Source organism: Muscardinus avellanarius (genome assembly GCF_963383645.1).
Source record: "Muscardinus avellanarius genome assembly, chromosome: 1".
Classification (NCBI taxonomy): Eukaryota; Metazoa; Chordata; class Mammalia; order Rodentia; family Gliridae; genus Muscardinus; species Muscardinus avellanarius.
In genome coordinates this window covers 200,356,517-200,368,614 of record NC_137786.1, presented here as the reverse complement: position 1 = coordinate 200,368,614, position 12,098 = coordinate 200,356,517, and the positions used below count along the sequence as shown (strand labels likewise).

At 36.3% G+C, this 12,098-nt stretch overlaps 1 protein-coding gene across 4 annotated transcripts in view; it reads right to left on the bottom strand.

Annotated features, from left to right (window-relative positions):
- ANO3 (anoctamin 3) overlaps window positions 1–12,098 on the bottom strand; it is a gene marked incomplete at both ends in the record, with an annotated part of 387,663 nt that overhangs the window by 181,871 nt on the left and 193,694 nt on the right. For all 4 annotated transcript variants that reach the window (XM_080703073.1, XM_080703074.1, XM_080703075.1 and 1 more), the window contains 2 exons: window positions 241–312; window positions 2,250–2,444. In XM_080703073.1, the coding sequence (XP_080559199.1) occupies window positions 241–312; window positions 2,250–2,444 (267 nt within the window). The remainder of the gene's footprint in view (window positions 1–240; window positions 313–2,249; window positions 2,445–12,098) is intronic.

The window sequence follows — 12,098 nt, the reverse complement described above, 5'->3', positions numbered from 1 at the left end:
ATAAACACTCTTAATTTCTTTTTGCTATAGGATTGTTGTTCATTATAGATCCTCTCTTTTTTACTTGGATTTCATTCCTTAATAAGTTTTTAACTTTAAACTATTATACTCCTTCATCAAATGTTAAATTAAACATATATATTTTTTTATCTTTAAAATGTTTTAGGTTTGAAGGGCACAGTTTCCTTTGGAGACAAAGAAAGAAAGAGGAGCATATTAGAAATCAACTGATCAACTCACCTAAGCAAAAATCACTGAAGTCAGCAAAAGAACATTTGAGTACAGAGTCTTTTTTATTATCCTCAGGGTTAACTGAAAAAATAAATAAATAAAACCATTCAAATTTTTGGTAAATAAGTTATAATAACCTAAAAATTATCATAATGTCTGATGCACAAATAATCTCCAAATATGAAGACATCTTAATTGAGTTGAAATTATTTAGCATTTAACAGTCAGTGGGAAAATCTACATTATGACTTAATTTCATTTACTCTTGAACAATAATCACTTTCCTTATTAAACATTCATTAAAGGTGAATATTGGTAATACACAGTGATTTTACTGTACTATTGAACATTTTGGCATTTTCAAGTTTTCTAGGGGAAGTAGTAACTTTAAAGAATGAGAGGGAATGCATTCTTATGGAAAAAAACTATACAAAAACAAGAAAATTAAAATATATCCCATCTAGGTTAGGCTGGTGCTGGAGCTGCGAGGCCAGCATCGGAGCCTGCCATGAGACAAGGCCGGTGCCGGGGCCTCCGAGGCCGGGATCGGATTCTGCCGTGGAGTTAGGCCGGTGCCGGGGCCAGCGGCCAGCATCGGAGCCTTCCATGAAGCAAGGCCACTACTGATGCCTCCGAGGCCTGGATCAGAGCCTGCCGAGGGGTTAGGTTGATGCTGGGGCCATCGGCTAGCATGGGAGCCTGCCATGAGGAAGACTGGTGCTGGGGCCTCCGAGGCCAGGATCGGAGCCAGCTGAGGGGTTAGGCCAGTGTCGGGGCCAACGAGACCAGAATTGGGGCCTTCCATGAGGCAAGGCCGCTGCTTGAGCCAGCGATGTCTGGATCAGTCGACTGGGTAGCCAGGCCACAACTGGGGCCATCAAGCGTGGGATCGGTATTTGCAACGCGACATGCACAGAGAAATATCGCAGAAAATTAAAACCAGATGCTTCCCCTAATCAGCAATAACTAGGAGGAAAGGGGCAACAGGAAGTGGTCAAGCTATAGAAAGGGCCCTATAGTGAAGCAATTAAGGTGACCAATCAGAGGGTATGGAATAGGGGAGGATGGAACCTCTTTAAAAAGCAAGAGGTACATAAACATATGTATCAAAGTTAATCACCAAACAAGCATGGGATTGAGGGAGGGGGAGGGAATGGGATGGGGACTGGATGAGGGCTAATTGGATGATGTGTGCTTGTATATCCTCTCAAGTCTTGTATTCCAATGTCATGTATTATTACAATGCACCAATAAAAATAAATTTAAAAAATATACCCCATCTATTAAATGGCAGAGAGCATGGCTATATTGTGACTCTTGGTTTTGTGAGGTAATGAAAGGCATAAGCATTTCTCAGATGAGCAGATACCATCCTAGATACAGATAGTATCTAAGGTTAGCCACAAAAATGCTTTAATGTGTCATCTAGTTGATATGTTCCCAGTTTTCTCTCTCACCTACCAACATGTTGCTGCCAACACTATTTCATATTCATGAAACTGAATCTTCATGATTTTTAGTTATTATGAATTAAAATCTGTCTATTTTCAAAAGCCAAATTCTTTGTTGCTGACATATTCTACTTAAATATTGTAAGTTTTAAACAGAAACAGTATTTACTAATGACAAAGGTGCAAACAGTGGCCCCATGAGTCAGTGATCCATGAGGTCTTTATGACTTGTGCTACAAACATCCAGGATTATGTCCAGATCTGCATAAGATTGGCTACCTGCAAAGTAAGTAAGGAATGAAAACACATGTGGTCAACGGATGGCCTTATAACTAACTGGCACAAAGTACTGGTCTCCTTCCTGTGCCAGCTTCTTTCCTGAAAAATGCTCTAAATTCTAGTCAAATGGAAAAAAGGGAAAAAGGGAGAGAGGAAGGAAGAAGGGAGAGAGGGAAGGAAGGAAGTAAAGAAGAAGGAAAGAAGGAAGGAAGGAAGGAAGGAAGGAAGGAAGGAAGGAAGAGAGGGAGATTCTATAAGTTGGATAAGACAATAGGAATCACTGCTCACCTTTCTCAGCTTTTTCAGCAGAGATTAAGGTCACAGAAGTGGGAGCCTGAGACTCACTCTCAGTCGACTGGAAGAGTGAGGTAGACTGGCTCAAGCTCTTTGAATGAGCATAGCTCTGGGCGAGGCAAGGCAGCGATCGCCGAGAAGGTTTTAATGATGTTTCATTCATTATTTCACTTTTGCTCATATTCATACCTAAAAATACAAAATGGTAAGTTTTAGTCATAAATTCAATTATCAGATTAATAAAAAATCTTTATTCTTATGATCATTGTTTCAGGAATGTCCTCATGAAAATGCCTCCTCGATTATAGGGCTAAGTTAATTTTGTTTCTATTTGCTTGGGAAATTACTTTTTTGAGACATTTGTCAAATAGTTCTGAGAAATAAAGGGCTTTAATTACAGTATGATCTTTCACTATTAAGGTTCTATGAAAAAATAAGCTGAATTGGTATTTGAGAAGTTATGATAGCAATAATAATGGGTTTCTCTTTGGATAAACCAAACCATTTATGGTTGCAAGCAGAAAAATAAATAAAACTTAATGCACACAAATTACTATGACTAAACAAATTTATTTTTCCATACATTCCTTAACTATATATCCCTGGAGCACAAATGGTGATCTAGAGACTGGGAAGAGATAGCACAGTGTAGTACACAATTTGTCTAGTAAGCAGTGGTCAAGAGAAAGCATCCCTGTGCTCTAGGGAACATCCCTTCCTCATGAGAGAGGCTAACCTGCTGGAAGTGGCAATACCCTTGACCTGCCTCTGTCTGTGGATATATAGTATAAACTAATACTGGGTGAAATCACATTATGCTTGCCAATGTTGTTTGTGTCTTCTACCATTCTTTGGTTCCTGTATTCACTTACTCATTCAACAGATAGCACTTAGGCATTTGCTTTTGCAGACACTGACATTGAATATATAGTAATGGGCCAGGAAGACATAGAACCTTGCTCTCATGGGACCTATATTCTAGTTCAGAGTTAGATTTTTGCCAAACAAATATGTGCATACATATAAATGGTTTGAAATGTCAGGTAAATACATGCAGTTTTATATTGGAGAATAATCAAGAAGACCTACTTTGAGATGCAATGTGGAACAATTTATCTGAAGAAGTAACATGTTATATCAAAGAGATGGAAAGGAGCCTAACGGGTACAATGGTGTTTATGTGTGTATGACTGGGGTGTTTTAGGCAAAGTTAATAGCATATATGAAACACATGAAATCGTATGTACAGCATTGTGTTTATAGAACTGGAAAAATTTTGTTTGCAGAGTACCAAGTGAGAGAATTGGGAAGCCATTGCTTCAATTTAGGTGGAGAATAAATATTAGCTGCTCTTTTTTTTTTTTTTTTGCGGTACTGGGGATGGAACTCAGGGTCATTCTACTTCTGATCTGCACACTCAGTTATATTTTTATTATTTATTTTGAATCAGGGTCTCACTGAATTGCAAAAGGCCTAAGTAGCTGAAGCTGTGTTCGAACTGTGATTTACCTGTCTCAGCCTCTCAAATGGTGGAATTACAAGTGTATCATCATGCCCGGCTTAGCTACTTTTCTTTGGGGAATGGCTCATTTATCATAAACTTACCAAAAGTTTATGTTTCACATACTTTTCCTAAATTATTGCATTTGTCAAATTTTATAGATTAATTTTTAACAATGCCCACAGCATAAAAAAGCAATGAAGTTAAAAGAGGTAAAGAAACTTACTTCCTGAAAACTAAGAATTGGCAGAAATGAATTTTAAAGTTATAAATATCAGCTTTCAAAGCCCATAATCTTGCCGGGCGTGGTGGTGCATGTTTGTAATCCCCGCACTTGGGAGGCAGAGACAGGAGGATTGCGCAGGTTCAAAGCCAGCAGCACTGGCTTAAGAGACCCTGTTTCAAAAATATAAAATAGGTCTGGGAGTATAGCCCGGGGGTAGAAGGGCTTCCAGGAACCCCAGTACCACCAAAACAACAACCAAAAAACCCCACAAAAGCCAAAAAAACAAAGCCCATAATCTTTTGGTAGGCTTCATGATTTCTTTTTTACTCCAATCTTGGATGGTTTATTACCACAGCTTAGCTAGATATAAACATAACCCAAATTCTGAGAAGAAAGCCTTGAATATAGAAACCAGAATTAAAGTTCAGAAACTATAGTTTCATATACACAATCTTAATGAACTAAAAATATATTGTGGTAAAAAAAGTTTTGTTTAATACATATGAACAGAAGAAACTATCCATTATTCTTAAAATATATTTAATGCTGATTTTTGCTTTTTTATTGGTGCATTATAATCTTACATCATAATGTAAATCATGCTGACAATGACATACATGCACACAGCACTTGATGCTCTCCACCTCCCCATTTCCCTTTCTCCCAATACAGAGTATCCAGATTGACACTGGTGTATTCACATGTATACACATATAAGAGTTGGGGAGGAGGAAGACTGAGTTCAGTAATGGAAATGCTGATCTTTAAAATAGTAAATATGAAGGCTGGAAGATGATGCTCAGTGATAGAATATTGCCTAGTGTGAGTGAGGCTGTGTCTCCAATCCCCAGAACCACAAAAAACCCAAAAATGTTTTCATTGCTATGCATATGCACAGCAATATGCAAAACTGAGTTTATATGAAATAAGTATCAGTGTATTTACAAGACTAATATTCATTCATCCAGTTATTCTGTTTATTAGAAGACCCAAAATACTCAACCATATGACTTCTAGAGCTGATAAAGAAATTGAGAGTAGTAGTTAAATACAAAATCAACTTAGAAAATCAATAACTTTTCTCTATAGCAAAAAATATTCACAGAGCCGGGCTTGGTGGCGCACTCTTGTAATCCCTGCGCTTGGCAGGTGGAGACAGGAGGATCGGGCAGGTTCAATGCCAGCCGCGTGTGCTGGCTTAAGAGACCCTGTTTCCAAATAAAAAAGTATAAAAATAGGTCTGGGAGTGTAGCCCGGAGGTAGAAGGGTTTCCAGGAACCCCAGTACCACCAAAAATAAAATAAAAAAATTTCACAGAAAAAAATCCAGAAAACAATTCTAGGCACAGGAACCTCAAAACTAAAATATATGGGAAGAAATAGATTTTTCCAAGGAGGTAAAATACCTCTACAATAAAATGTTTGGAGCACTAAAGAAAGACACTGAAAAAGTCCTTAGAGGATGGAAATACAGCCAATATTCTTTGATAGAAAGAGTAAAATGGTCATACTACCAAAAGCAATCTATAGAGTCAATGCAATCTATATCAAAATACCAACATCATTCTTCCCAGATGTAGAAAAATGGGTCATCAATAATTTCAAATAATTATTAATAAAGTTTTTTTCTAGGCCAAAATTTACCTCAGTGTTCAGTAAAATATTGTGCTTACTCATAACAAAAGCAGAATCAAGGAGTTAACAGCCAATGTAAGAAATGTATAGAACATTTAAATGTATAGACTATATAATATATCATTTAAATGTATAGAATATAAGAAATGTATAGAACATTTAAAACTACACAAAATGAATAATGAGACCAACAAAAGAGCTGATTATATTTTTATGACTATATTAAATTCCTTTTTTCATTTATTTATTTAGGTATTTGTAATTACTGGGTTTAATACATTTTCTTTAAAGGTTTATGAACATATGATAAGAAAGTCCACAGAAAAAGCTTCATAAAACCATTACTGCTGAAAACATTTGTCAAATGTAACACATAAAAATTATAGTGAAAAAAAATGAAGCAAAGATACTCTCAAATAATCTGCATTTTCTTTTCCATGAGTATTAATTCAGTACTTTCTCATTTCCTGAACTATTAAATGTTTCCAAAGCTATTATAAAGATCATCTTTGCTAGAATACAACATAACCTAAGTACAAAGTCTGATATCCTAATGTTATTATGAGTACAGATTCTTTTATTTTTTTTTTTCAGTTTCTCATCCAATGTCATGATACTTCTCTTTGGCATTACCAGAAATACTTGTTTCTTGATAGCATGACTAAAATTACCCCACAGCATATGCAGGCTTTTTTCCTTCTCTTATTGTTTCCAAGTTGTATTTCTGATTTCATGGAATACCAGGTACATATGAATAACATTAGATAACTACCCTTATAAATTTCATCACTAGTAGTAAATGGGCCAGAGTAGAATATCAATTTTGCTAAGCATATGCAGTTTCAGAGTTCAAAGAAAAATCTTAAAAACCATAGAAAATGTGTGATTTCCTATACTTAGAACATTTTTTCTAAAGCAACAATTAGTACAACTTCTAAATGTTCCAAAAGCAATTTGTAATTGCTCCTGTATTTGAAAGGATCTGATGAAAGAGTAGTTTCAGTTGGGTATTTACAAAAGTTGAAGACATGCAATTGCAAATAAAATATTCTTTAGAAAGACATTCAAAAAGTTTATGACTAATTATGCTCTCAGGAAAAAAAGATACAATGCAAATACCATCAAACTCAATGTACTTTGAATTAATATAGAACTCTTAATTAAAAAATATATAGCCTTAGAAAACTTAGAGCAAATTAAAGAGTATAGAATAGCTGGTAATTGTTCTCAAGCAAAGTACACATTTTTCAAAAGATGCTCCCTTTTGATGAAATTTTTCATAAACATAAAATACTCATTTTGTGTATTCATGGGAAAATATTTTTATTTTATGTACAAAGGTTTTGTATTTTACATTCAAAGTAACGAACGTTGAAACATTTGTCTAAAAATCATTTAAATACATTGGAATATTTATATCAAAATAACTTGATATTATTATCCAATTAATTTTAATCATGAACTTAAAAAAGAAATTTTTAAAAACAAATATATTTGCATTCCATATAATTTAATAAAATACTTGAAGAATGATGGTCTGAGAGTAGTTGGTACCTTGTGATGGTATTATTATATAAAGTAAAAAATATTTCCATATTAGTAGATATACTCAAAACATACTTATCTATAAGATAAGTTATCTATAAGATAATTTTCTGGGAAACCAGAAATGGCTATCAAATTTGTCAAAATCACTCTATTTTTATCTCATTTAAAGCAACATTTCTAATTTGTTACTTGAGACTATACTTTTCGGTGGAAGTTACTGTTCATTTTAAAAATCACCACTTTTTGAGTGTCTATAAAGTTCCAGGTACATACTGTATATTATTAATATTTTCACAATAGTTCTATCAGAACTTGTGTGAATTGTATGTATAAAAAAATTCCAAGACACAAAAAATTAAGTAACTTATCTCAAATTTCACATCTAGAAAGTGTTGGAAACTAGAGCAAGGAAATTCTTATTTCACAGCCTCTGCCCTTTGCAGTACAAGATGCTGCTTTTTTTGTTCACATACAGATATTCTTTGCAGTAATTTGCTCCTTGCTATTTTTTCATTTTATTCTCATTTTGAATACGAAAGAAAAAGATGTCTGTTGTATCAGAATCTTAGTAGCATAGGGATGGTTAATTCAGCATACTTGAAGAAAGTTCAATAATAGAAATGTTTGCAAGGGTGTGGTCTGGATTTAGAAAAACCACTAAATGTTGTTGAGGCTTCAGTTAACAAGAAACAGAAACCTGCATCATAATGCATCTTAAATAAAATGATATATAGAATCCTAGAGGTAATTTTAGCTGGTGGAGAGAAAATTTAGCAGTGCCTGTGTGTTTAAAGAAGTGCAAGACAATCAGATTGGCTAGGTGGACAAATAACTCCAGACACTCTCTTGTTAGCACTGAATCTGCTGCTGATTTCTCCCACTTCTCATACCTACACAATACATCCATCGAGGCCATGAGATCCTAGCTAGTCATAGACCTTAGGTTAGTTATCAAGATGTAGAGACAAATAGAATTATGTAGCTCATATGTATAGATGTATAACTTGGGAGAAACTTTCAACATCACCTGTCTTAATCATGATTATAATAAACATTCTTGAAATGATTGAGACTGAGTTTTTTTCACATGATCTAAGTCTATTCAGAACACTATAGAAAGGTTTGTGCCATTAAATTTCAACAAAGTCAGGTTCATAAATTTATTGGCATAGCTTATGTATTATTCCTTTAAAACACCTAGTGACTCACACATTTATGAGTTTCATTAGTTTTTTGTATTAAAGATTTCCTCTAATCTTAAAATGGGTACCTCACTACTGACAAACTTTAATTCCTTTAGATAGCCTCAGATAGCACTTATTCTGGGTTTCTGTAATATACCCAGTGTGCATCTATTCTCATAGCAACTAGGGAGACTATTAGCTCTCTGCTTTCACTAGTTTATAGCACCTCACAGTGTCCTCATTAAAATACAAATAATAATATTGATCTTATAGAATTATGAGTGAAAAGATTAAATAACTAAACAACTAATGAACAATGCCTGGCACTTAGCATATTCTGCATGTGTTTGCTATTATTATTTCTGAGTCCGTGATGTCATCTACACATAAAATGCAATGAGATTACAATTCTGAAAAATAAGTGTAATGAAGAATAACAAAAGGAAAGTTTCTGGAGCTTTTGTATAAAAATATGAGTAGTTAACTTTCCTTTAATACTTGTATTTCTCTTAATATACAGATACACTATAAAACTTGGAGTCACAACCTAATTATTACTAAATGATTTCATATAGATGGTAGCACAGATTATATAGAGATATGATTTTTATATAATAATGTATTACTCATGCTTGACACATAATTAGGATTAAAAAATATATACCGGGCATGTTGGCGCACACTTGTTATCCCTGCACTTGGGAGGCGGAGACAGGAGGATCACACAGGTTCGAAGCTAGCCACACTGCCTTAAGACACCCTGTTTCCAAATAAAAATGTAAAAATAGGTCTGGGAGTGTAACCCGGAGATAGAGGGTTTCCAGGACTCCTAGTACCACCAAAAAAAAAAAAAAAAGTATACCTTACTTCCAGGAAGATGGCAACCGAATGAAGCAGGACATTTCAGACCTCGTGATACCTGATCTCCATTGCCTTAAAAACAGCATTCTACAAAGCCAGAAAATACTATCAGTAGAGGAATAAAATGATAGGTAAAAGGTGGCAGGGAAAAAAAGTTATAAAACCGATCAGAGAGCAGAAAAGAAATCTGCCTGCCTTGCCGCCTGCTAGGGGCACTACACCATCTTGCCTCACTGTGCCTGACTCCAGAGAAAAACAGGAAAACAACAAAGCACCTAAAGTGAGCAGCTGCAGAACATCAGAGTTGTAAGCCATCAGTTCTTCGTGAAAAAACAGCAGCTACAACTTCAAGTTGTGGTGGTGGAGATCACCACCACACCCTCCAGGGATCCAGAGCAGTGCTAAACACCAGAAAAAAAAAAACAAAAACAAAAAAACCCTGCCCACCTTGCTACCATAGGCACCACAATGGCTCTATCTTGCCTCACTGCGCCCTACTCCAGAAACAATCAGGAAAACAACCAAGCAGCTGTAGATCATCAAAATTATAAATCATCAGTTTCTCCTGTGAAAACACCAGGTACAACTTGCAGCAGTGGAGGCAAAGCTCACCATGCACTTCAGAGATCCAGACCAGTGCACAACAACACTGTAAGTGAAGTCGCAGTCTGTTGGGGTGTGTGCATACAGCGCCTAAAGGGATGCAGCCTCCCTTGGCCTGAGCGGCCTGCAGGCTAAGCCTTAGGTAAAGTTTAAGAACTTCCACAGAAAAGGGGCTAAGACGTTGCCTGGAGGAAGTTACGAAGGCATGCTTTCTCCATTCGTTATGGGTGGGGAGACTGAATATTTTTTCCTTTTTTACCTTTAAAGGAGCTTTCACACACATGAATGGCTCATGTACTGGCCTGGGATTGGCTGCAAGCTACATGCTGGGTCCATGAAGAGGTGACCTTTATCCCGATAGGCTAGGCTATTTCCTCATTGGAAATTCCCCTTGTGGTTTTGTGATTATATATATATATATATATATATATATATATATATATATATTGCTTGAAGAATAAACGAGCTCCTGCTTGACTCTGCTCCCGGTTCGTGTGTGGTTCTGTTTGGGCCATCAGCACCCACCTTCCTTCTTTGCCCCACTGCTGATGGGCTGGACCAATCAGCAGTCCCCACAGTAAAATGCCCAGCATGGAACCCCCAGGGATTCACGCAGCCTCCATAATCTTCCTCAGTCTGAGATTTGCAGCTCAACCCTGTGAAGGATGATATAGAGTCTACAACTTGCAGTAGTGGTGGCTGAGCATACTACAGCCTCCATAGATCAAGAGCAGTGCACAACACATTAAGTGAATCTGTGGTCCCTGCAGGAGAATGCCCACCATGGCATCCCAAGGGAATCATGCAGCCACAATAAACTCCCGGGGCCTGAGACTTTGTGGTTCAAAGTAGAGAAGGGGCAAAGTCTGCTAGTGGACACAGCACAGGCTCAGACAGACTCAGGCTCTGATCAGTGGAAAGTATTTGGGGAGACCTATGCTTAACACTAGACTCAACAAGTGGGATCTCTGGGACCACCACAAACCACCCAGTCATGGTAAACAGGGAGGAATCAGACCAGACCAGCCATACCTGTGGAGAACAGAAAATCTTACATTTAGTTTTATCTCAGAGGCATATACCACCTAGAAAGACAGGGAGAGACTGAGACTCCACATATGTGGAAAGAGTGGAGGATGACCTGGGCTTAATACTATATCAATTCCCATTGATATCAGCCATCTGCATAGACTGAGAAAAGAGTCAGAGAACCAGGCTTGCAGCAAGAAAGGTGCTGATGGCAGTTTGGGTTTGCACAGAGACTGCAGAGGCCCAGTCTTTTGAATATTTATTTATTTATTTGTAAAGTTTCATTAATTTGTTGTTGGGGTTTTCTTGGATTTTTATTCTTTTTTGTGTGAGTATGTATACCTGTTTTATTATCCTCCTCCCAAATTCTTTCCCAGGTTTTTTTTCCTTGTACATACCTACTCTCTTTTTCCTACCCCATTTTTTTATTTTTCTCTCTTTTTCTTTCTTCCTTGTCTTGTATTAAATACACTTCCTATCACTATCCCAGGAACTCTACATTAGTTACTAGAATACTACAACATTTTCACTCTCTTTAATCTCTAATATATACTAACTTAGCAAACACATACTCTCATTCTATTCTATTCTTTCTGGGGCTTTACTCATTCTTCCATTTATGACTTCACTTTCCTCCTTACTCAAACTTCAATGTTGAATAAAATAAAAATTACTCTTGAATAATCCATCTGACACCTAGAGACTGAGAGAAATCTATCAAAAGTAACAGATAGAAACTTCTGAAATCACGAGAAGGAGGAATAACAAGGGAACAATAAGCTCCTACATGACCACAATAACAGAACCTGACAACACAAAATTTTAGAGCACTGCAGAAAATCAAATAAAAAATGTAAGTGTAGAAATAATACAGGACTTTTGAAAGAATATAGAGAAAGTCTGAAGGAAAGAAAAGATGTATTCACTGAAGTGAAGGTATCAATTCAAACTATAAACAATCGATTAGACCACATGGAGAATAGTATCTCACTCCTAGAAGATAATCATTCCAAAAATGAAGGCATATTATATAAATTAGAAAAACAAGTTGACAGCAGGGGCCAAAAACATACACTGAAAAAAAGCCTATTCAACAGATGGTATTGGCAAAACTGTTAACCATATGCAGGAAAAATGAAAATATCCCATTTTCTCACCCTGCACAAGAGTTAATTCAAGATGGATCAAAGACTTGGAAATTAAACCAGAGACCTTGAGGCTCCTTGAAGAGGGCATAGGTTCCACACTGCAACACAT